This window comes from Bufo bufo, chromosome 6 (assembly GCF_905171765.1).
Source record: "Bufo bufo chromosome 6, aBufBuf1.1, whole genome shotgun sequence".
Lineage (NCBI taxonomy): Eukaryota > Metazoa > Chordata > Amphibia > Anura > Bufonidae > Bufo > Bufo bufo.
Window position 1 is genome coordinate 236,555,549 of NC_053394.1, and position 26,549 is coordinate 236,582,097.

A 26,549-nucleotide genomic window follows, 5' to 3' on the forward strand; every position below is an offset into this window, starting at 1 on the left:
ATACCGAAGAGAGAAATATATCCACCATTTTATGTTGAATACCAAGATTAAACAGTTGAACCACCATCTTATGCATACCGCCATTTTGTGATATCTTTTCAACATGTGTCTTGTACATGGACTATCTGCTGCGGAGGCGGCAGTTTTACATATGAAGAAAAGTGGAAGTTAATAAAGAAGTTATTTCAAGCATTTGGTGTGCTATTTAAACCCTTACTACCAGGGGAAATTGGCGGAATGTTTTCTTCTCGCAGAAAGGGAGGACAAATAACATTATTACTTGGAAACTCTGTACATGCAGCTTGTCGCAGCCTTTGGTTAGCAGACGCCTGTCGCCGGTGTGTCTGAAAGGGAAGCCCCTCTCCACACCTGGCAGAGTCACCCCCTTCCCACCGTCAAGAGCAGCAGAAGCTGCAGCAGCAGTAGCAGCAACAGCAGCCACTGCAGTCTCCTCAACATGATGGAGCAGTTTTTCCATGTGCCACACCATACTGAGGTCAGGCAGCTAGCCAACAGCTCCCGCTTCAACGCCCAGGTTCAGCCCTACCTAAACTATTGTAAGTTTCTGTCACATACCCATTTCCCTGACCTTATGGATTTCTGGGCAGGCAGACTGGTACAGCACGCTCTCTATCTTCCTTCATGCCCAGGCTCCAGTAGCATCTAAGAGAGGGTTTTCAGCACCGCACGGGGAGTGGTGACACCCACACAGACCAAGTTGTCCTCCACTAGTGTCCAAAACATCATTTTTGTCAAAATGAACCAAGCCTGGATTCTGGAGGATTTTCACACTCCTCCATGTGATTCCCATGAATAGACCTCGTCTTGCCACTGTTGGGTGTAGCTAAGCTTTTCTGCACCCGGCGCAAGGATTTAGATTTGCCCCCCCCCCCCCACCTTTCCCTGCAACTCAAATTTACATAAAGAGGGGGTAGTTAAGCCACTGCTCTAACTCTGCCCAATGCATAACTATACTCACCCACCAAATAAAATCTATCATAGGGTACATGGTGTCACAAATACTTCTTGCAATAAACAAAAGACCCAACTGGTCTTACCTCATGCAAGGTATCACTGGCATTGGTGCAATGTCATCTGGATCCGGAACTAGGTCCCTGTGTTGATAGAGATAAAATAATAATCACATCAGGAAGGGATGGTGACTCTACCTGGGAAATACCTACGAAGGGGCACTGTGCTGGCCCTGTAAGACCGAGCCATCCCAATGTATAACCAGGTAATCTAGGGATTTTCCCTTAGTGCTACCACACAGTACTAATACCCACATTGTGCCCCTTCACAATAATTATGCCCACATTGTGCCTACTTTACATAAATGCCTAAAATGTGCCCTTCTCACAGTAGTTATGCCCACATTGTGGACCCTTCACAGTAGTTATGTCCTCCTTGCGGCCCCTCACTGTAGTTATGCCAACCTTTGTGCCTGTCACAATAGTTATGCCCATCTGTGTGCCTCTTCACAGTAGTTATGCCACTTTTGTGCCTGTCACAGTATTTATCCCATCATTGTGCCCACTATAGTAGTACTAGTTATGCCCATATTTGAGACCCTTCACAGTAGTTATGCCTACATTTGTGCCCCTCACAGTAGATATGCCCATATTTTTTCTCCCTAGCAGTAATTATGCCCACCTTTGTGCCCCTCACAGTAGTTAAACCAGATATGTTCCCACTGCCGCCTCATTGTAGTTATGACCAGATATGTGCAGATATGTTCCCTCTCAGTGTAGTTATGCACACTTTTGTGCCACCTCACAGAGTTTTTGCCCCCTTTGCCTTGAAGTTCCCTATCCTACTTTCCTGACAACATGCTCCTACACACATCAGCGCTGCTAAGCACCGGGCCCATTTTTGTTTTTGCATTTTTGTTTTTTCCAACCCACGTTCCAATAGACATACCTTTTTATTTTCCTATTTGCATAGCCATGTGGGCTTATTTTTTTTATGGGACAAGATGTCTTTTTTAATGGTACCATTTAATTTAACATGTCTTTTATTGGCAAACGGGAAATAAATTCTTTGTGAGGTCAAATTGATTAAACAAAACATAATTCTACCAATGTTTTGGGTTTTAACATCCCGGCATTCACTGTGCACTAAAAATGATGAGGACATGATTCTGTGGCTCAATATGAATCCAGCAATACCAAACTTGTCTAGATTTTTTTGTTTAAAAAAAAAAACCTTTATAAAAATCATACTTTTCTTTGCATCGCTATTTTCTGACAGAAATGACTTTTTATATTTCAGTTTACAGAGCTGTGTGAAAGCTTTTTTTTGGCAATATGAACTGTAGTTTTTACTGTTACCATTTTTGTGGTACATATGTCTTTTTGATCACTATTACTCCATTTTTCAAATCATGGAATTTTTCTGTAGCCACAATTGTAGTATATTTTTCTAGAATATGTTAGATGGTCGTGAGGCTGTTGGGCTTGGACCATTGTCTAATCCTGTGAATCAAGTGGTAGGGGAGAGCCTCATGAGTGGGGACTGTCACTCGCTGCTTAAGGACTCTGATGAACGAATCAATTTTTGCTCATCTCTAATGGCCACCAATATAATACATGAACAGTTCAAGTTCACCAGAATGAAATGTGCTCTTATGGAGTTGGGGACCCCTCCCTTTAACATCCATTTGCTCTGCCAAGGAATATAAAAAGGTATTGTCTTTATAAAATATGATTGTAAAAAAAAAACAGAGAATACATTTTGCAACAGAAAACTTTTATTGATAAGCAAGCAAAATATTTCAGTTACATTTATAATTTAAGGCATATAAGTTCTTATTAACATCAAAGGCATCATTGCTTCCTCTATGGCCTCAGGTTTGTCCTTTCAGTAATATTTTCCTTGAGACTGGCAAGGATCAGGAACACAGGGGTTGCAAGGATCTGTCAAGGAAAATAAACATTTATATTACTTTTTAATCTACTCCATTCCTATACACTGTTTTAATTGTAGTGATATAAAACAACTATAAATATTCATATTTTATTCCAACCAGGATGCTACTTGAGTATATAGAATGGATGGATTCTGGGTTTAAGTGGGTTTTCTTTGGCTGCTCTAGTTTCGGGCTTGTTCACATGACCGTATGGCTTTTTCAGTGTCTTGCGGCCCGTTTTTAACGTATCCGTTCTTCCATTTTTTGCTTCAGTAGTGTTTCCGGTTCCATTCCATTTTTCTGTTCTGTTTTTCCATATGGCATATACAGTATCAAGTAATTACATAGAAAAAATTGGGTTGGGCATAAAATTTTCAATAGATGGCTCTGCAAAAACAGAACGGATACGGAAGACATACGGTACATTCTTTATTTGTTCAGTTTTTTTTTTGCCGACCCATTGACTTGAATGGAGCCACGGAACGTGATTTGCGGGCAATAATAGGACATGTTCTATCTTTGAATGGAACGGAAAAACGGAAATACGGAAACGGAATGCATACGGAGTACATTGTTTTATTTTTTTTGCAAAACCATTGAAATGAATGGTTCCGTATACGGACCTTATACGGAACTCAAAAAACGGCCCATATACGGAACACAAATAACGTTCATGGGAACGAGCCCTTCATCACAAAATGTAGGGTCCTAGTTATGCAGCCAAAAGAAACTGCACTTTGAGTCTCCGTGAGATTATGGAATTTACAGGTGAAACTCTCAAAATTAGAATATCGTGCAAAGTTCATTTATTTAAGTAATGCAACTTACAATGTGAAATTAACATATGAGATAGACTCATTACATGCAAAGTGAGATATTTCAAGCCTTTATTTCTTATAATTTGGATGATTATAGCTTACAGCCTATGAAACCCCAAAGTCACAATTTTGAGGTACCCTTTGCTCAGGTGGTATTGACTAATTAGCTGACTATAGTGTGACACTTTGAGCCTACAATATTGAACCTTTTCACAAAATTCAAGTTTTAAGCTGCATTAATGCAATTCCTTTTAATTTGCATTACTGAAATAAATGAACTTTTGCACGATATTCTAATTTTTCGAGTTTCACCTGTATGTGGTAGCTTTAATTGTAGTAAATACATTAGGAGAAAGTGTACTCATCCCTCAGCATTTTACTAAGTTGCTCAAAAAGAGTTAATTAAAAATATTTTAAAAAATATAAAAAATCTAAGCTTTAATTTTTTTTTACTGTTGTAAAATGTTTTACTATTGTAATTGAAATACTCATGCTATTCTTATCCTATGAATAACTGCTGTGGTATTTGGTCTTTAAATATATAGTACAAATAGTAAAATCAACATAACGGAAACATCCTAAAATAAAACATTTTCTCAGTAAAATATCACCTTTTAGAGTAGAATTAATCATTTTATATAAATTTAAATATGATCTATAGTGTATATACCTTTTTGATATCCTTGGCACTGCTGTATAGGCTTGCAGGCTGAAAGAAACAATACATGTTAGTAGCTGTTATGTAATATGCCTTGTTAAATAACCGAATGGCTACTTCTAATAGAATATAGTATCCCTTCACATTATTTTCCATATTTAACCTCTTAAGTACTGGGCCCCTTTTTGGTTTTCCCTTTAGTTTATCATCTCTTGTAATGTAAAAAGGGGAAAGAAATTCTTTGTGTGGTTAGCTATGAAAAAAACACACAATTCCGCCAAGATATTTTGGGTTTAGATATTACAGGGTTAAAATTACATGATGTCCTTATTCTGCAGCTCAATATATTTTTTTACTACTTTTAAAGAAATAAAAACCTTTGAAAAAAATCTACATTTCTTTGCATCACCATTTTCTGACAGCCCTAACTTTTTTATATTTGGGTCTAGAGCATACAACATTTTGATCACTGTTATTCAATTTTTTTCAGGGAGGGGGACGAGGTGACAAAAAATGGCAAATTGTGTATTTTACAGTTTTTTGGTATGTCGTACACTTGTAAATTGTCTGTTAAATTTGACCCATCTTTAAACTTTTGTCTAGAAAAGCTACCCAGATTTTTATGCCACGCTAAACTGGACTTCAAATTTGCAGAGATACATCTGTAAGAAAACCAAATAACATAGCTAAGCACACCTACATTTACACCCACTTTTCTAAATTAGAGTGAGTGGTGTAAAAAAAAATTTGCAGCCCCACTGAAGGGAATGGTTCTGCATATGAACTGCAAAAGAAAAAAAAAGGGAATGGACACGGACGCAAAATACATTCATGTGCATGAGTAATAAATAAAAAGATTCACAATTTATGCTTTGAAATGTCCATAATATGTAACCTTCTATATTTTGATAAGCTACAAGAAGTCTCTACTATGATTCTTGTCTTTTAATTAGTACTTCAATTTATATTGGTATTACTTACGATCTTGGCATGAGTCTTGGCAGATGGTCTGCTTCTGGCATGGATCCTGGTAAAAAGTCTGCTTCTGGCATGGATCCTGGCAGATGGTCTGCTTCTGGCATGGATCCTGGCAGATGGTCTGCTTCTGGCATGGATCCTGGTAGAAAGTCTGCTTCTGGCATGGATCCTGGCAGATGGTTTGCTTCTGGCATGGATCCTGGCAGATTGTCTGCTTCTGGCACGGGTCCTTGCATTGGGCTTTCTGATGTCCTCCTTTAACTCCAGACATGTTTGCTTTTGTGATCTTTGCCTAGGACAGCACAAGATATGAAGATTTGCAGTTGATTGTAGTGATCCTTTGTAAAGTTTCCTTTTATATACACAATTTGGTATGCTGTGTGGCATGCGTAAACAAAACCGCCTTTAGTTTTTACAAGATGGAAAATCAGGATATTACTGAGAGAATGTTTATTGTCATATAATTATATTCTTGTAGTTGGGTGTTTCTAAGAGAACAGCTCATGTCATATACATCCTAGAATAATGTGCTTTTATGGCTAATGATTTAGAAATCCTGGTATTTTGAATACACCTGTTGAATAATGTGCCTAAATACTGTATGAATAAGATCCAGTTTTAGGATGAGTAAATGAAGGAAGAGCCTAGATAAATAATAGGTTAGGGAGATGTGATTGTATTTTGCTGACACATATAGCAAATTCCATCCTGAGCTATTTAAAAATCAACAAGGTTTGTCATTAGTATCAGTTTTGTGTTTCAAAACATATTTATTAAAGACAAGAAATCACTGAAATTATCAAATTTTATCAAAATGGACAGTAGCATAATTGTAGTTGCTCGAATTCAACGTTTGGCAAAGGGAATCAGAAAAAAGGAATTGAATGTAGAAGAAAAAATGAAATTTGAAGAAACAGTCATAAGACTCATTCAACAGAGATTCTACAGTGAAGAGTTGAAGAGACTTTGAGAAGAACCTAAAAGGGTTCCAAACAACCACCCATTGTACAAGCTTAATCTTGTTCTGCAGGATGGTATACTGAAGGTGGGAGGGAGACTGGGAAATGCATCGTTACCTAACAGAGTGAAGCATCCAACAATTCTACCCAAAAATCCGACCTTCACAAGATTGATTATTGATCACTACCACAACATATCCTTGCATCAAGGAAGAAGCTTTACCCAAAGCTGTTTGAGAGAAGGTGGTGTAATGACCGGCGTCACGCAAAGGGAGGGAAATGGGAAGGCCCTGTCCAAGGGAGCGGGAAAGATGGTGACCCGTGACTCACCATGCGGCTGGCACCTGACTGCCCTGACGTCCCTAGATGGGTTCCTCACCCGTACGCCGATCACGTGCCTAAACCCTGGCTTTCCCTAAGATGAGCCCTATGTAGTGAACAGGGCGGTGGGATCACTAGTCCGCACCACTGACACTAAGAGGAAAACACCAAGGAGAGGACAGACAATACAGACAAACATATAATACCAGGTGGGCGACAACAGCAGACCACCAAGGCCCAACAGGGATCCGGAGGGTAACGTTCTGGAACAACAACCAGGGAACACAGCTACACAGCTCCAGTGGGTCAGTATAGAAGTCCAGGCAGGAAGCTTTATATCTGGCAACCAGAGAAGTGAGAGATGGGAATATAAGGAGGTTGGGATCGCTGGACAAGAAACAGCTGAGGAGGAGAAGCTACGGATCTCTGAGTGAGCCAAAAAGGATTGCAAGGCAAACCCAGAAAGCTACCATTAATAAACAGCACTGTCTTTAGACATAGAGCGCGCAGCGACCCGCTGCGACTTCCTGACCCCGGGTATAACGGAGTCAGGCGTGGCTCTTGACACCCTCGTGACTGGTGGTTACTGGATTGTGAAAATGAGCAAAGTTATAGCAAAGTATATAAGTAGATGTGTAGTCTGCAGAATGGCACGTAGACCTACAGATGAAAAAAGAATGCAGATTTACCGGCAGATCGTGTAAACCCATCACCACCATTTCTTTATAGTGGAATGGATTGTTTTAGCCCATTCCTCACCAAACTGAACCGCAAGGAGTACAAGAGATACTAATATTTACATGTCTGAGTTCCAGAGCGATTCACTTGGAAATGTTCGAAGATATGTCTACTGATGCATTTATCAATGCCTTAAGATGTTTCATAGCCATTAGAGGTACAGTCAGAGAGCTTAGATCTGACCAAGGATCTAATTTTGACGGAGCAAAGAATGAATTGAAGAAAGCTCTAAAGAGATTGGTAGAGAAAAAATAACAGAATATTTGTTAGTGATTTTCATATGAATGCTTCTCATGCGGCTTGGAATTTGAAGTTCAGTGTGATGAAAAAGAACACCAGAAGAATAGATGATGCTTCACTTAGGACCCTATTCTATGAAATAATGTCTATTGTTAACAGTCGTCCACTTACAGTTGATAATATCAACGACCCAACAAGTTTGGACCCTTTAACTCCCAACCATCAGAACAGTTTTGGAATAGATGGAGGAAAGAGTACTTAGCCAATCTTATGCTAAGAAGTAAATGGCAAACACCCAGAAGAAATTTCCAAGTTGGTGACATAGTATTAGTAAAATAAGAAGATTTACCTAGAAGTCAATGGAAATTGGCCAAAGTTCTAGAAGTTCAAAAGGATGAAGACACACTAGTAAGAATAGTGTTGTTACAAATACGAGACTCAATACTTGACAAAAAAAGAACATGTCTCACTACTCCACTCAAGTTGGAACGTCCTATACAGAAGTTATTTGCTCTACATGAGAGGTAAGAACTAGGGTTGAGTAAACACGAACTCAGATTTTTGGACCCCGAACCCGAACAAGAACATTTCAGTAAAAGTTTGGGTTTGGGTTTGGTGTTCAGCGAGTTAATGGCGCTTTTTGAAAGGCTTCAGAGCGATTAACTCTGTTCCCTTAGAAGCCATCACAGCCATGCCTACTTATGGCATGGCTGTGATTGGCCAGTGCAGCATGTGACCCAGCCTCTATATAAGCTGGAGTCATGTAGCACAGCACGTCACTCTGCTCTTAGTACTGTAGGGAGAGGATGCTGAGCCTGTGAGGGAGAGAATAGGAAAGAAACTTTAATCAGAACTGCAATTGAACCCAGCGATCTACATAGAGTTTGTTGTGTGGGTGCAGTGCACAATCTTTTTACCCTGCTCTGAGCCCAGTGACAGAATTTTTTTTTTTTATCCGTCTGTTAGTTAGGTGGGCGGTGGCGGCCATTTTATGCAAGCTCAGTGCACTAGCATTAAATATGTGCTTTTGAGACATTCAAATACATAGAAACATAGATTGTGTTGGCAGATAAGAACCATTTGGCCCATCTAGTCTGCACAATATACTGAATACTATGGATAGCCCCTGGCCCTATCTTATATGAAGGATGGCCTTATGCCTATCCCATGCATGCTTAAACTCCTTCACTGTATTTGCAGCTACCACTTCTGCAGGAAGGCTATTCCATGCATCCACTACTCTCTCAGTAAAGTAATACTTCCTGATATTACTTTTAAACCTTTGCCCCTCTAATTTAAAACTATGTCCTTTTGTAGCAGTTTTTCTTCTTTTAAATATTCTCTCCTCTTTTACCTTGTTGATTCCCTTTATGTATTTTAAAGTTTCTATCATATCCCCTCTGTCTCGTCTTTCTTCCAAGCTATACATGTTAAGGTCCTTTAATCTTTCCTGGTAAGTTTTATCCTGCAATCCATGTACCAGTTTAGTAGCTCTTCTCTGAACTGTCTCCAAAGTATCAATATCCTTCTGGAGATATTGTCTCCAGTTCTGAGCACAATACTCCAAAGAAGGTCTCACTAGTGCTCTGTAGAGCGGCATGAGCACCTCCCTCTTTCTACTGGTAATTCCTCTCCCTATACACCCAAGCATTCTGCTAGCATTTACTGCTGCTCTATGACGTTGTCTGCCTACCTTTAAGTCTTCTGAAATAATGACTTCTAAATCCCTTTCCTCAGATACTGAGGTTAGGACTGTATCACTGATTTTATATTCTGCTCTTGGGTTTTTACGCCCCAGGTGCATTATCTTGCACTTATCAACATTCAATTTTAGTTGCCAGATTTTTGACCATTCCTCTAGTTTTCCTAAATACTTTTCCATTTGGTGTATCCCTCCAGGAACATCAACCCTGTTACAAATCTTTGTGTCATCTGCAAAAAGACACACCTTACCATCGAGGCCTTCTGCAATTTCACTGATAAAGATATTAAACAATATGGGTCCCAGAACATATCCATGAGGTACCCCACTGGTAACAAGACCTTGGTCTGAATATACTCCATTGACTACAACCCTCTGTTGCCTGTCCCTCAGCCACTACCTAACCCATTCAACAATATGGGAGTCTAAGCCCAAAGACTGCAATTTATTGATAAGCCTTCTATGTGGGACAGTATCAAAAGCCTTACTAAAGTCTAGATAAGCGATGTCTACTGCACCTCCTCCATCTATTATTTTAGTCACCCAATCCAAAAAATCTATAAGATTAGTTTGACATGATCTCCCTGAAGTAAACCCATGCTGTTTTTCATCTTTCAATCCATGGGATTTTAGATGTTCCACAATCCTCTCCTTAAGTATGGTTTTCATAAATTTCCCCACTATTGATGTCAGGCTTACTGGCCTATAGTAGAGATGTCGCGAACATAAAATTTTCCGTTCGCGAACAGGCGAACCGGGCTAACCGCCATTGACTTCAATAGGCAGGCAAATTTTAAAACCCACAGGGACTCTTTCTGGCCACAATAGTGATGGAAAAGTTGTTTCAAGGGGACTAACACCTGGACTGTGGCATGCCGGAGGGGGGTCCATGGCAAAACTCCCATGGAAAATTACGTAGTTGACGCAGAGTAGGGTTTTAATCCATGAAGGACATAAATCACCTAACATTCCTAAATTGTTTGCAATAACGTGCTTTAAAACATCCAGTGTGTGTATACGATCAGGTATGATGTTGTATCGATCAGGTAGTGTAAGGGTTACACCCGCTTCACAGTGACAGAGCAAACTCTGACAGACCAAACTCCCCATTTAACACACCGCAAACAACCGCAAACAGTCCATTTGCACAACCGCAAACTCCCCATTTGCACAAGGTTGGATACCAAGCTAGCCATGTCCCGTTCCTTGTCCTCACTGACGTCATTGAAGGTCTCTTCCTCCACCCAGCCACGTACAACACCAAGGGTCCCCGAAAGGTGACAACAAGCCCATGGGACGCCTGCTGTGGTTGGTCTTCCACCTCCTCAAAGCCACCTTCCTCCTCTGACTCCTCTTCTTCAGACTCCTCTCTCTGCGTTGCCGCAGGTCCAGCAATCGACGACGACAAGGCTGCTTCTGGTGGTGATGGTGACCACAACTCTTCCTCTTCATGCTCATCTACGGCCTGATCCAGCACTCTTCGCAGGGCACACTCCAGAAAAAACACATATGGGATGAGGTCGATGATGTTGCCTTTGGTTTGTCACCTCCGCAAAAGGACGCATGAGCCTACAGCCATTGTGCATGAGCATTCAGTAACGCGGCCAAAAAATTCCCAGCTCCGCAGAGGCTGTACTCTTTTATTTAAATAAAAAAAATCTGTTCTTACCAGTTTAATCTCTGTTTTGTCCCCTATCAGGGGCCGGTGTATGGAATAGATTTTAGGAACTCAGAAGATGGAAAAAGATGCTTGGTAGGTCCTCTTACTTCCAATTTGGGGCACTGCGTGTGCGCCGTGCAGTGTACTGTGCCACCCTATATGAGTGGTATGTTAAGTAGTACTATTCCTATCAGTTTAATCCCTGTTACGTCCCCTATCAGGGGCCGGTGTATGGAATAGATTTTAGGAACCGGGAGATGGAGAAAGATGCTTGGTTGGTCCTCTTACTTCCAATTTGGAGCACTGCGCGTGCGCCGTGCAATGTACTGTGCCACCCTATAGGATTTGTATGTTAAGTAGTACTAGTCCTATCAGTTTAATCCCTGTTACGTCCACTATCAGGGGCCGGTGTATGGAATAGATTTTAGGAAACGGGAGATGGAAAAAGATGCTTGGTTGGTCCTCTTACTTCCAATTTGGGGCACTGCGCGTGCGCCGTGCAATGTACTGTGCCACCCTATATGAGTAGTATGTTAAGTAGTACTAGTCCTATCAGTTTAATCCCTGTTACGTCAACTATCAGGGGCCGGTGTATGGAATAGATTTTAGGAACCGGGAGATGGAAAAAGATGCTTGGTTGGTCCTCTTACTTCCAATTTGGGGCACTGCGCGTGCGCCGTGCAATGTACTGTGCCACCCTATATGAGTAGTATGTTAAGTAGTACTATTCCTATCAGTTTAATCCCTGTTACGTCCACTATCAGGGGCCGGTGTATGGAATAGATTTTAGGAACCGGGAGATGGAAAAAGATGCTTGGTCGGTCCTCTTAATTCCAATTTGGGGCACTGCGCGTGCGCCGTGCAATGTATTGTGCCACCCTATATGAGTGGTGTGTTAAGTAGTACTATTCTTATCAGTTTAATCCCTGTTAGGTCCCCTATCAGGGGACGTGTATCGAATAGAGTTTAGACAACCGCAAAGAGTTGTCAATAGTTGACACACTCATGACATAAATTTTATTCCTCTATGCGTCAATCTTGGTGTAGTGATGACTGTGCTCATGCGCACGTTTGGGAGATTGCAGGCGATGGCGGTTTTTCAAAGCCTATGGTCGTGCTGAGGTAGTTCAGTGACAGTTAAGTGACCCAGAAAACAATGATTCTGCAGGGTGGGCCCATTGTTGGCCTAGTAGTCTATAATGATCACCTTAGATGATCACAAAGAAAATTTATGTTTTTTCTATGCAAAATTATCCAGCCGATTGCTTTTGGCCTGTTCACAATGAAGCAACGACCTTATCATCTGGGGTGTGCCAACATTGCCATTGCCAACACACTCATAGAGGTGATCGCTTCATTGTGATACGCAAACCCCTTCACCACAACAAGGTAACTATCATGAAGGGGAATTGACACATGTATATGCCTTTTTTTTGTTTTGTTTTTGCAGCCACAGTGCAGCACCAGACGCCAGAAAAATTAGGCATGTACACATGCCTGAAAAATTAGGTATTGTTGCAGCAGCTGTTTCCAGGCAGAAAGTGCAGTAAAACATTGCGGCTTAAACCCTAGTTGGTGGCGGAGAAGTCACGCAAGTCATCCGGCATGCAGAGATTAAATACTGCAGCGTGTGGACCATTTTTAGCCCAAGGCATCTCATCAGGCCTTTTTTAGTCAAATGCATCCCCCACTTTCAGTCCCTTCCGGATCCATGCCTCATTCATCTTAATAAAGGTGAGGTAATCTAGACTTTTTTGACCTAGGCGACTTCTCTTCTCAGTGACAATACCTCCTGCTGCGCTGAAGGTCCTTTCTGACAGGACACTTGAAGCAGGGCAGGCCAGAAGTTCTATCGCAAATTGGGATAGCTCAGGCCACAGGTCAAGCCTGCACACCCAGTAGTCAAGGGGTTCATCGCTCCTCAGAGTGTCGATATCTGCAGTTAAGGTGAGGTAGTCTGCTACCTGTCGGTCGAGTCGTTCTCTGAGGGTGAACCCCGAAGGGCTGTGGCGATGCGTAGGACTTAAAAAGCTCCTCATGTCCTCCATCAACAACACGTCTGTAAATCGTCCTGTCCTTGCCGGCATGGTCGTGGTAGGAGGAGGATTACTTTCACCTCTTCCCCTGTTAGATTCCCATTGTGCTGTGACATCACCCTTATACGCTGTGTAAAGCATACTTTTTAACTTGTTTTGTAACTTCTGCATCCTTTCCGACTTCCGGTAATTCGGTAACATTTCAGCCACTTTCTGCTTATACCGGGGGTCTAGTAGCGTGGCCACCCAGTACAGGTCATTCTCCTTCAGCCTTTTTAAACGAGGGTCCCTCAACAGGCATGACAGCATGAAAGACCCCATTTGCACAAGGTTGGATGCCGAGCTACTCATGTCCCGTTCCTCGTCCTCACTGATCTCATTGAAGGTCTGTTCTTCCCCCCAGCCACGTACAACACCACGGGTACCAGATAGGTGACAATGAGCACCCTGGGATGCCTGCTGTAGTTGGTCTTCCTCCTCCTCAAAGCCACATTCCTCCTCTGACTCCTCTTCCTCAGACTCCTCTTCTAGCGTTGCCGCAGGTCCAGCAAGCGATGCTGATAAGGCTGTTTCTGGTGGTGATGGTGACCACAACTCTTCCTCTTCCTCTTCACGCTCATCTACGGCCTGATCCAGCACTCTTCGCAGGGCACGCTCCAGGAAGAAAACAAATGGGATGATGTCGCTGATAGTGCCTTTGGTGCGACTGACTAGGTTTGTCACCTCCTCAAAAGGACGCATGAGCCTACAGGCATTGCGCATGAGCGTCCACTAACGTGGCAAAAAAATACCCAGCTCCGCAGATGCTGTCCTAGAACCCCGGTCATACAAATACTCGTTGACGGCTTTTTCTTGTTGGAGCAGGCGGTCGAACATTAGGAGTGTTGAATTCCAACGTGTCGGGCTGTCGCAAATCAAGCGCCTCACTGGCATGTTGTTTCTTTGCTGAATATCTGAAAAGTGCGCCATGGCCGTGTAGGAACGCCTGAAATGGCCACACACCTTCCTGTCCTGCTTGAGGACGTCCTGTAAGCCTGGGTACTTATGCACAAAGCGTTGTACGATCAGATTCAACACATGTGCCATGCACGGCACATGTGTCAACTTGCCCAAATTCAATGCCGCAAACAAATTGCTTCCATTGTCACACACCACTTTGCCTATCTCCAGTTGGTGCGGGGTCAGCCACTGATCCACCTGTGCGTTCAGGGCGGACAGGAGTGCTGGTCCGGTGTGACTCTCTGCTTTCAGGCAAGTCAACCCCAAGACGGCGTGACACTGTCATATCCGGGATGTGGAATAGCCCCTGGGGAGCTGGGGGGGTGCAGTTGATGTGGAGCAAGACGCAGCAACAGAAGAGGACTCAGCCGAGGAGATTAGCAAAGAGGATGGAGTAGGAGGAGTAGAGGAGGTGGCAGAAGGAATGCCTGAAAGTCGTGACGGTGTCACCAACTTCACTTGTATCTGACAACTCAGCAAAGGAAGCAGCAGCGGGTACAACATCATCATCATCACACCGTACGTCCATGTGTGTAATGCTGCCTGACTGAGACATATCCCTGTTATCTACATCCTCTGGCAATAATGGTTGCGCATCACTCATTTCTTCCAACTGATGTGTAAATAACTGCTCTGACAGATCAAGTGAAATGGCTGTGGTGCTAGTATTGGTGGTGGCGGCAGGCGGGGGAGTGGTAACTTGAGAGGTGCCCGAAGCTGAGCTTGAGGAGGATGGTGCATCAAGGTTCCGAGCGAAAGCTGTAGAAGATTAGTTGTCCTGTGTTAGCCAGTCAACTATGTCCTCAGAACTTTTAAAGTTCAGGGTACGTGGCCTCTGAACACTGGGCATTATTCTAGGGCCAAAGGAAATCACAGCACCACGACCACGACGGCCCCTGTAGGGTGGCCTGCCTCTGCCTGTCATTTGTTTTTAGATTAGTGGTACTATGCGTGCAAGGTACTGTGCCCCCTGATATGAGTGCTGGGCAGTGGGCACAGTACACTCTGTGGGCCTGACACACACTGTAGGCAACTGAAATTATATTACAAAGAAAAAATTGTTTTACTGTTTTAAATGCAAGCTACTGTGCCACCAGATGTGAGTGGTGGGCACTGGCAGTGGGCACAGTGCACTCTGTGGGCCTGACACACACTGGCAGGCAACTGCAATTATATTACAGAGAAAAATTTGTTTTACTGTTTTAAATGCAAGCTACTGTGCCACCAGATATGAGTGGTGGGCAATGGCAGTGGGCACAGTAGACTCTGTGGGCCTGACACACACTGGCAGGCAACAGCAATTATGTTACAGAGAAAAAAATATTTTACTGTTTTAAATGCAAGCTACTGTGCCACCAGATATGAGTGGTGGGCACTGGCAGTGGGCACAGTACGCTCTGTGGGCCTGACACACACTGGAAGGCAACTGCAATTATATTACAGAGAAAAAATTGTTTTACTGTTTTAAATGCAAGCTACTGTGCCACCAGATATGAGTGGTGGGCAATGGCAGTGGGCACAGTACACTCTGTGGGCCTGACACACACTGGCAGGCAACTGCAATTATATTACAGAGAATTTTTTTTTTTACTGTTTTAAATGCAAGCTACTGTGCCACCAGATATGAGTGGTGGGCACTGGCAGTGGGCACAGTACACTCTGTGGGCCTGACACACACTGGCAGGCAACTGCAATTATATTACAGAGAAAAATTTGTTTTACTGTTTTAAATGCAAGCTACTGTGCCACCAGATATGAGTGGTGGGCACTGGCAGTGGGCACAGTACACTCTGTGGGCCTGACACACACTGGCAGGCAACTGCAATTATATTACAGAGAAAAAATTGTTTTACTGTTTTAGCTGCAAGCTACTGTGCCACCAGATATGAGTGGTGGGCACTGGCAGTGGGCACAGAACACTCTGTGGGCCTGACACAAACTGGCAGACAACTGCAATTATATTACAGAGACAAAATTGTTTTACTGTTCTAAATGCAAGCTACTGTGCCACCAGATATGAGTGGTGGGCACTGGCAGTGGGCACAGTACACTCTGTGGGCCTGACACACACTGAAACTGCAATTATATTACAGAGAAAAAAATATTTTGCTGTTTTAAATGCAATCTACTGTGCCACCAAATATGAGTGGTGGGCACTGGCAGTGGGCACAGTACACTCTGTGGGCCTGACACACACTGGCAGGCAACTGCAATTATATTACAGAGAAAAAATTGTTTTACTGTTTTAAATGCAAGCTACTGTGCCAACAGATATGAGTGGTGGGCACTGGCAGTGGGCACAGTACACTCTGTGGTCCTGACACACACTGGCAGGCAACTGCAATTATATTACAGAGAAAAAATAGTTTTACTGTTTTAAATGCAAGCTACTGTGCCACCAAATATGAGTGGTGGGCACTGGCAGAGTGGGCACAGTACACTCTGTGGGCCTGACACACACTGGCAGGCAACTGCAATTATATTACAGAGATTTTTTTTTTTACTGTTTTAAATGCAAGCTACTGTGCCACCAGATATGAGTGGTGGGCACTGGCAGTGGGCACAGTACACTCTGTGGGCCTGACACACACTGGCAGGCAACTGCAATTATATTACAGAGAAAAAATAGTTTTACTGTTCTAAATGCAAGCTACTGTGCCACCAGATATGAGTGGTGGGCACTGGCAGTGGGCACAGTACACTCTGTGAACCTGACACACACTGGCAGGCAACTGCAATTATATTACACAGAAAAAATAGTTTTACTGTTTTAAATGCAAGCTACTGTGCCACCAGATATGAGTGGTGGGCACTGGCAGGGGGCACAGTACACTCTGTGGGCCTGACACACACTGGCAGGCAACTGCAAAAATATTACAGAGAAAAAATTGTTTTACTGTTTTAACTGCAAGCTACTGTGCCACCAGATATGAGTGGTGGGCACTGGCAGGGGGCACAGAACACTCTGTGGGCAGTAAAACAAAATTGTTTTACTATTCTAAATGCAAGCTACTGTGCCACCAGATATGAGTGGTAGGCACTGGCAGTGGGCACAGTACACTCTGTGGGCCTGACACACACTGGCAGGCAACTGCAATTATATTACAGAGAAAAAATTATTTTACTTTGCCACCAAATAAGCTACTGTGCCACCAAATATGAGTAGTGGGCACTGGCAGTGGGCACAGTACACTTTGTGGGCCTGACACACACTGGCAGGCAACTGCAATTATATTACAGAGAAAAAATTGTTTTACTGTTTTAAATGCAAGCTACTGTGCCACCAGATATGAGTGCTGGGCACTGGCAGTGGGCACAGTACACTCTGTGGGCCTGACACACACTGGCAGGCAACTGCAATTATATTACAGAGAAATAATTGTTTTACTGTTTTAAATGCAAGCTACTGTGCCACCAGATATGAGTGGTGGGCACTGGCAGTGGGCACAGTACACTCTGTGGGCCTGACACACACTGGCAGGCAACTGCAATTGTATTACAGAGAAAAAATTGTTTTACTGTTTTAAATGCAAGCTACTGTGCCACCAGATATGAGTGGTGGGCACTGGCAGTGGGCACAGTACACTCTGTGGGCCTGACACACACTGGCAAGCAACTGCAATTATATTACAGAGAAAAAATTGTTTTACTGTTTTAAATGCAAGCTACTGTGCCACCAGATATGAGTGGTGGGCACTGGCAGTGGGCACAGTACACTCTGTGGGCCTGACACACACTGGCAGACACCTGCAATTATATTACAGAGAAAAAATTGTTTTACTGTTTTAAATGCAAGCTACTGTGCCACCAGATATGAGTGGTGGGCACTGGCAGTGGGCACAGTACACTCTGTGTGCCTGACACACACTGGCAGGCAACTGCAATTACACTCACCTAAAGAATTATTAGCAACACCTGTTCTATTTCTCATTAATGCAATTATCTAGTCAACCAATCACATGGCAGTTACTTCAATGCATTTAGGGGTGTGGTCCTGGTCAAGACAATCTCCTGAACTCCAAACTGAATGTCAGAATGGGAAAGAAAGGTGATTTAAGCAATTTTGAGCGTGGCATGGTTGTTGGTGCCAGACGGGCCGGTCTGAGTATTTCACATTCTGCTCAGTTACTGGGATTTTCACGCACAACCATTTCTAGGGTTTACAAAGAATGGTGTGAAAAAGAGAAAAACATCCAGTATGCGGCAGTCCTGTGGGCAAAAATGCCTTGTTGATGCTAGAGGTCAGAGGAGAATTGGCCGACTGATTCAAGCTGATAGAAGAGCAATGTCGACTGAAATAACCACTCGTTACAACCGAGGTATGCAGCAAAGCATTTGTGAAGCCACAACACGCACAACCTTGAGGCGGATGGGCTACAACAGCAGAAGACCCCACCGGGTACCACTCATCTCCACTACAAATAGGAAAAAGAGGCTACAATTTGCACGAGCTCACCAAAATTGGACTGTTGAAGACTGGAAAAATGTTGCCTGGTCTGATGAGTCTCGATTTCTGTTGAGACTTTGAAATGGTAGAGTCCGAATTTGGCGTAAACAGAATGAGAACATGTATCCATCATGCCTTGTTACCACTGTGCAGGCAGGTGGTGGTGGTGTAATGGTGTGGGGGATGTTTTCTGGGCACACTTTAGGCCCCTTAGTGCCAATTGGGCATCATTAAAATGCCACGGGCTACCTGAGCATTGTTTCTGACCATATCCATCACTTCATGACCACCATGTACCCATCCTCTGATGGCTACTTCCAGCAAGATAATGCACCATGTCACAAAGCTCGAATCATTTCAAATTGGTTTCTTAACCACCTCCGGACCGCCTAACGCAGATTCGCGTTCCGGAGGTGGCAGCGCTGCGCACAATCACGCATATACGCGTCATCTCGCGAGACGCGAGCTTTCGCTCAAAGCCGGCCCGCGCATGCGCATCGCAGGCCGGCAAAATTTAAAGAACAAGTTCGTCACCAGCCTGCCAGCAACGATTATTGGCTGGCAGGCTGGCGATTTTCAAAAAATCCAATCACAAGTCATATAACAGATCATATTAGTAAATATGATCTGTTATATGGCTTGTCTGCTCCTCTGCTGGTCCTTTTCGTCGGTTGGATCCAGCAGAGGAGCAGACTGAACTGTGAGTACACCAAACACTACAACTTAGCCCCAGATAACCCCCCTGCACCCCAATTAACCCTTTGATCACCCCTTTGATCGCCCCTGTCAATCACTAGTGAAAGGAAAAAAAGTGATCAGTGTAAACTGTCACTTTTTTTTTTTCACTAGTATTGGCTGTTAGGTTTTAGGGATAGTTTAGGCCCCTTGGTTAGGTAGTTTAGCGTGAGTTAGCGCCCAGCGTATCGCTAATCAGCATTTGTACTTTTATAGTATCTGTAAGTGATCAAAACTGATCACGGTCAGATCTATAATAGTATTAGTGTCACCTTAGCTCGCCCTCCACCCAAAACGCAGTGTTTGCCCGATCAGGCCTGATCGGTCGCCCACACGTGCGTTCACCCACGCCCGCCCCACCGCAGTGACAAAAAATATATATTTTTTTGATCACTGCACATTCATTTTACACGCACTGCGGCGGTACTTCCCTAGCCTCCCCTTTGTAAGACAGGTTTGCTTTTTTTCTTGGGTAGTCTCAGGGAATACCCCTAAATTTAGTAGTCCAAAATGTCAAACAGGGGGTATTCTTCTGAAGAGGCCTACAGGATTCTGACCCAGTCGGATGAGGAGTGGGAACCCTCATCTGATGAATCTAGCGGGTCAGAATATGAACCTGTGGAAAGCAGTGGCTCTCTGACCCAAAGTTCGGACGAGGAGGTGGAGGTCCCTGATAGCACCAGGCGTACCAGGCCCCGTGTCGCTAGACCACAGGTTATGCAGGATCCGCTTCAAGAGCAGCAGAGTGGGGCTGTCACTGCCGGATCACGTGGTGAGGCATACACCAGCAGCGCAGCCCTCCCTGGACCTAGTACCAGCACTGCCGTACAACATGGTGACGTGGCGAGCACCAGAAGGGCAGTTGAAGCTGGTACGGTGGCACGTGCAGTAGTTACCCCGTCGCAGCCACCCCACAGACAGGCCCGTAGAGCCCCTAGAATCCCTGAGGTGCTGGCAAACCCTGATTGGCAGTCACCAACTTCAGCCGCACCATTAGTTCCCCCTTTCACCGCCCAGTCTGGAGTTCGGGTTGAGACGGCTCAAATCGGTTCGGCCCTGGGATTTTTTGAGCTGTTCTTGACTGCGGAGCTCTTGGACTTAGTCTCTGCAGAGACAAACCGGTATGCCACACAATTTATATCCGCCAACCCGGGAAGCTATTATGCCCAGCCTTTCCGGTGGAAACCAGTCCAAGTTTCCGAACTTAAAATTTTTTTGGGCCTTCTCCTCAACATGGGTCTAACTAAAAAGCATGAATTGCGGTCATATTGGTCCACGAACCCGATTCATCACATGCCCATGTTCTCTGCTGCTATGTCCAGGGCACGATTTGAGGCCATCCTCCGTTTCCTGCATTTTAGCGACAACACCACCTCCCGTCCCAGAGGCCACCCAGCTTTTGACCGGCTCCACAAAATTCGGCCCCTCATAGACCATTTCAACCAGAAATTTGCAGATTTGTATACCCCCGAGCAAAACATCTGCGTAGACGAGTCCCTAATACATTTTACCGGGCGCCTTGGCTTCAAACAATACATCCCAAGCAAGCGTGCCCGGTATGGGGTCAAATTGTATAAGCTCTGTGAAAGGGCCACAGGCTATACCCACAAATTTCGGATCTATGAGGGAAAAGATCAGACCCTGGAGCCGGTCGGTTGCCCTGACTACCTGGGGAGCAGTGGGAAGACAGTCTGGGACTTGGTGTCACCCTTATTCGGCAAGGGGTACCATCTTTATGTGGACAATTTTTACACAAGTGTGGCACTCTTTAGGCATTTGTTTCTAGAACGGATTTGCGCCTGTGGCACCGCGTGAACTAGTCGCGTGGGCTTCCCCCGACGGCTCGTTACCACCCGTCTTGCAAGGGGGGAGAGGGCTGCCTTGTGTAACGAAGAACTGCTCGCGGTGAAATGGAGAGACAAGCATGACGTTTACATGCTCTCCTCCATTCACGCAGACACGACAATCCAAATTGAGCGAGCAACCCGTGTCATTGAAAAGCCCCTCTGTGTCCACGACTATAATGCGCTCATGGGAGGGGTGGACTTCAATGACCAGATGTTGTCTCCGTATTTAGTTTCCCGCAGAACCAGACGCTGGTATAAGAAGGTGTCTGTATATTTAATTCAATTGGCGCTGTATAATAGTTTTGTTCTCTACAGTAAGGCTGGGAGAACAGGATCCTTACTCAAATTCCAGGAAGAGATCATCGAGAACCTCCTGTATCCAGGAGGTTCCGTGGCCCCATCCACCAGTGTAGTTAGCCGTCTACACGAGCGACATTTCCCCAGTGTCGTTCCTGGTACCTCAACCCAACCGTCACCCCGAAAAAGATGTCGTGTCTGTAGCAGGAGTGGAATAAGGCGTGACACCCGCTATTTCTGTCCTGACTGTCCTGACCACCCTGCCCTATGCTTTGGTGAGTGTTTCCGGAAGTACCACACACAGGTACACCTAGCATAGGGATTGCATCTCACAGGACAGGCACACAGGGCTATTAGGGCCCTTTTACTCACAGCTGCTGCAAACCTCTCCTTTCATCTGGGATAAAGTGCATAACGTACTTCGCCACATCTTTGGGCGATTTGCACTTTGCACATTGTCCCATGGGGAAGGAGAGGTTTGTTCTATAAAGGTAAAAAAAACTAAACAAAAAAAAAATTACCGGTAAGTAAAAAAGGTAAAAAAGTAAAAAAAAAGTTAATATGTTCTGTTCTAAAGTTAATAAAGTTATTGCGTTGCGGCCTGTTTTTTTCTTTTTTGTTTTGTTTTTTTTACCTTCCAGGTGGACCAACCGATCGACTAGCTGCAGCACTGATGTGCATTCTGACAGAAGCATTGCGCTGCTGTCAGATTACACGCAAGTCAGTGTATGCGGCGCTGCAAGACGAGATTTCTCCTCTGCAGTAAAAGATACGTTTGCCGAGGCATATGAGCTGAGGAGGTGGCGGTGTTCATATACTTTGGCAAACACTTTGTATATATATATATATAAAAAAAAAAATCTCGGCAATGATTTATTCATCCACATCGATTGATGTGAATGGAGAAATCTGGTTTGCCAGGGCATACGAGCTAAGTGGGTATGGATGTTGGGCGGAGCTCCTATGTCCTGGCAGACGCCTTTCCCCTCCTTTTTCTTTTTTTGGCAGAGATTTTTTCATCCACATTAATCGATGCGAATGAAGAAATCTGTGCCGTTCATTTTTTTTCTTTCAGCCCAGAGGCTGAACGGAAAAAAATAATCTCATTACCGTATGCTCAATATAAGGAGAATAGCAGAAACTCCTAATGCTGGGCATACATGTAATGATTGCGGAGACCCTCAAATGCCAGGGCAGTACAAACACCCCACAAATGACCCCATTTTGGAAAGAAGACACCCCAAGGTATTTGCTGAGGGGCTTATTGAGTCCATGAAAGATTGAAATTTTTGTCCCAAGTTAGCGGAAAGGGAGACTTTGTGAGAAACAAATCCAAAAAATCTATTTCCGCTAACTTGTGCCAAAATTTTTTTGTTTCTATGAACTCGCCATGCCCCTCATTGAATACCTTGGGGTGTCTTCTTTCCAAAATGGGGTCACATGTGGGGTATTTATACTGCCCTGGCATTTTAGGGGCCCCAAAGCGTGAGAAGAAGTCTGGTATCCAAATGTCTAAAAATGCCCGCTTAAAAGGAATTTGGGCCCCTTTGCCCACCTAGGCTGCAAAAAAGTGTCACACATCTGGTATCTCCGTATTCAGGAGAAGTTGGGGAATGTGTTTTGGGGTGTCATTTTACATATACCCATGCTGGTTGAGATAAATATCTTGGTCAAATGCCAACTTTGTATAAAACAATGGTAAAAGTTGTCTTTTGCCAAGATATTTCTCTCACCCAGCATGGGTATATGTAAAATGACACCCCAAAACACATTCCCCAACTTCTCCTGAATACGGAGATACCAGATGTGTGACACTTTTTTGCAGCCTAGGTGGGCAAAGGTGCCCATATTCCAAAGAGCACCTTTCGGATTTCACTGGTCATTTTTTACAGAATTTGATTTCAAACTCCTTACCACACATTTGGGCCCCTAGAATTCCAGGGGAGTATAACTACCCCACAAGTGACCCCAGTTTGGAAAGAAGACACCCCAAGGTATTCCGTGAGGGGCATGGCAAGTTCCTAGAATTTTTTATTTTTTGTCACAAGTTAGTGGAAAATTATGATTTTTTATTTTTTTTTCTTACAAAGTCTCATTCCACTAACTTGTGACAAAAAATAAAAACTTCCATGAACTCACTATGCCCATCAGCGAATACCTTGGGGTGTCTTCTTTCCAAAATGGGGTCACTTGTGGGGTAGTTAGACTGCCCTGGCATTCTAGGGGCCCAAATGTGTGGTAAGGAGTTTGAAATCAAATTCTGTAAAAAATGACCAGTGAAATCCGAAAGGTGCTCTTTGGAATATGGGCCCCTTTGCCCACCTAGGCTGCAAAAAGTGTCACACATCTGGTATCTCCATATTCAGGAGAAGTTGGGGAATGTGTTTTGGGGTGTCATTTTACATATACCCATGCTGGGTGAGAGAAATATCTTGGCAAAAGACAACTTTTACCATTTTTTTTATACAAAGTTGGCATTTGACCAAGATATTTATCTCACCCAGCATGGGTATATGTAAAATGACACCCCAAAACACATTCCCCAACTTCTCCTGAATACGGAGATACCAGATGTGTGACACTTTTTTGCAGCCTAGGTGGGCAAAGGGGCCCACATTCCAAAGAGCACCTTTCGGATTTCGCTGGCCATTTTTTACAGAATTTGATTTCAAACTCCTTACCACACATTTGGGCCCCTAGAATGCCAGGGCAGTATAACTATCCCTCAAGTTACCCCATTTTGGAAAGAAGACACCCCAAGGTATTCCGTGAGGGGCATGGCGAGTTCCTAGAATTTTTTATTTTTTGTCACAAGTTAGTGGAATATGAGACTTTGTAAGAAAAAAAAAAAAAAGAAAAAAATCATCATTTTCCGCTAACTTGTGACAAAAAATAAAAAGTTCTATGAACTCACTATGCCCATCAGCGAATACCTTAGGGTGTCTACTTTCCGAAATAGGGTCATTTGTGGGGTGTTTGTACTGTCTGGGCATTGTAGAACCTCAGGAATCATGACAGGTGCTCAGAAAGTCAGAGCTGCTGCAAAAAGAGGAAATTCACATTTTTGTACCATAGTTTGTAAACGCTATAACTTTTACCCAAACCATTTTTTTTTTTACCCAAACATTTTTTTTTTATCAAAGACATGTAGAACAATAAATTTAGAGCAAAATTTATATATGGATCTCGTTTTTTTTGCAAATTTTTACAACTGAAAGTGAAAAATTTCATTTTTTTGCAAAAAAAATCGTTAAATTTCGATTAATAACAAAAAATGTCAGCAGCAATGAAATACCACCAGATGAAATGTCTATTAGTGAGAAGAAAAGGAGGTAAAATTCATTTGGGTGGTAAGTTGCATGACCGAGCAATAAACGGTGAAAGTAGTGTAGGTCAGAAGTGTAAAAAGTGGCCTGGTCTTTCAGGGTGTTTAAGCACTGGGGGCTGAGGTGGTTAAACATGACAATGAGTTCACTGTACTAAAATGGCCCCCACAGTCACCAGATCTCAACCCAATAGAGCATCTTTGGGATGTGGTAGAACGGGAGCTTCGTGCCCTGGATGTGCATCCCTTAAATCTCCATCAACTGCAAGATGCTATCCTTTTAAATATGGGCCAACATTTCTAAAGAATGCTATCAGCACCTTGTTGAATCAATGCCACGTAGAATTAAGGCAGTTCTGAAGGCAAAAGGGGGTCCAAACCGTATTAGTATGATGTTCCTAATAATTCTTTAGGTGAGTGTATATTACAGAGAAAAAATTGTTTTATTGTTTTAAATGCAAGCTACTGTGCCACCAGATATGAGTGGTGGGCACTGGCAGTGGGCACAGTACACTCTGTGGGCCTGACACACACTGGCAGGCAACTGCAATTATATTACAGAGAAAAAATTGTTTTACTGTTTTAAATGCAAGCTACTGTGCCACCAGATATAAGTGGTGGGCACTGGCAGTGGGCACAGTACACTCTGTGGGCCTGACACACACTGGCAGGCAACTGCAATTATATTACAGAGAAAAAATTGTTTTACTGATTTAACTGCAAGCTACTGTGCCACCAGATATGAGTGGTGGGCACTGGCAGTGGGCACAGTACACTCTGTGGGCCTGACACACACTGGCAGGCAACTGCAATTATATTACAGAGAAGAAAAAAAAAAAGCTGACTGATGTACTAGCCCTAAAAAGGGCTTTTTGGGGAGCTGTCAGGACGCTGTCCTTACAGCAGATCAGATGAGTCTTTGAGGACTGGAGTGGACACAGAACACTGGCCTAGCTAACGATTTCCCTATTAAATCAGCAGCAGCTGCACTCTCCCTGCTCTCACTAACACTGCAGCTTCAGAATGAATCTAAGATGGATGCTGTCCTTGCTTTTTGACAGGAAGTGGGATGGTCTGGGAGGGAGGGTATGCTGATTGGCTGGAATGTGTCTGCTGACTGTGAGGTACAGGGTCAAAGTTTGCTCAATGATGATGTATAGGGGGCGGACCGAACATCGCATATGTTTGCCCGCCACGGCGAACGTGAACAAGCGATGTTCGCCGGCGAATAGTTTGGGACATCTCTAGCCTATAGTTGCCTGATTCTTCCCTACTACCTTTCTTGTGAATAGGCACAACATTTGCTCATTTCCAAACTTCTGGGACGACTCCTGTTGCCAGTGATTGGTTAAATAAATCTGTTAATGGTTTTGCTACGGTATAGAAAAGGTTACAGCCAGCTCACCTTCGCGTCCTGCACTGCGGTGCACAGGGTGGACTCAAGCCAGTCCTCAGTACACCCCTCTTAGGGGGGCGGAGATGTTGGAGGTGAGCCGTATTTTAGCTTGGAACATGTCAGACACTTAGGATCATAACTAAGCACACTACTGTTCGAAACGCGCAGATCTTGGGAACCGGTGGGCACCAGTGTTTTTGATTGCTGTATCTACCTGAATTTTGGTGACAATAAAGATCAGGATTTTCACAATGTCCATCGTGGTGCTGGAGCTTTTCTTCTATTTTTGCTAAAATGGTTTTGCTAGTTTACCGCTGAGCTCTTTTAATAGCTTTGGGTGTATTCCTTTAGGCCCCTGTGTCTTATTTGTATTAATTTTAGACAGCTGACTTAGAACCTCTTCCTCTGTAAAGACACATGCATCAAAAGATTCATTAGTCTTCTTTCCTAACTGAGGTCCTTTTCCTTAATTTTCCTTCATGAAA

General features: G+C 43.7%; 2 protein-coding genes across 3 annotated transcripts in view; one reads left to right on the forward strand and one right to left on the reverse strand.

The window, feature by feature from the left end:
- The window catches only part of LOC121004158 (proline-rich protein 9-like), a 93,830-nt gene that overhangs the window by 12,401 nt on the left and 54,880 nt on the right, over positions 1-26,549 (forward strand). The gene's annotated exons all lie outside the window — the stretch shown is intronic.
- LOC121004157 (cornifin alpha-like) lies at positions 2,839-5,712 on the reverse strand. 2 transcript variants are annotated; one of them, XM_040436296.1, is made up of 4 exons: positions 5,445-5,712; positions 5,366-5,414; positions 4,397-4,435; positions 2,839-2,915 (listed from the first exon to the last, which is right to left on the reverse strand). In XM_040436296.1, exons 1-4 carry the CDS (start codon positions 5,631-5,633, stop codon positions 2,860-2,862), a joined length of 333 nt encoding a protein of 110 aa, XP_040292230.1. In that variant the 5' UTR covers positions 5,634-5,712; the 3' UTR covers positions 2,839-2,859. The 2 variants fall into 2 exon arrangements, with proteins under 2 accessions (XP_040292230.1, XP_040292229.1); XM_040436295.1 differs by having other exon boundaries at positions 5,366-5,712.

What these genes read in the sequence shown, in the direction of transcription:
- LOC121004157 (XM_040436295.1), bottom strand. Translation starts at nt 5,633, where the DNA reads ATGTCTGGAGTTAAAGGAGGACATCAGAAAGCCCAATGCAAGGACCCG. An exon ending in CCAAGACTCATGCCAAGATC is followed by an intron (nt 4,436 to 5,365) that starts GTAAGTAATACC and finishes TGTTTCTTTCAG; the next exon opens with CCTGCAAGCCTATACAGCAG. An exon ending in GTGCCAAGGATATCAAAAAG is followed by an intron (nt 2,916 to 4,396) that starts GTATATACACTA and finishes TTTCCTTGACAG; the next exon opens with ATCCTTGCAACCCCTGTGTT.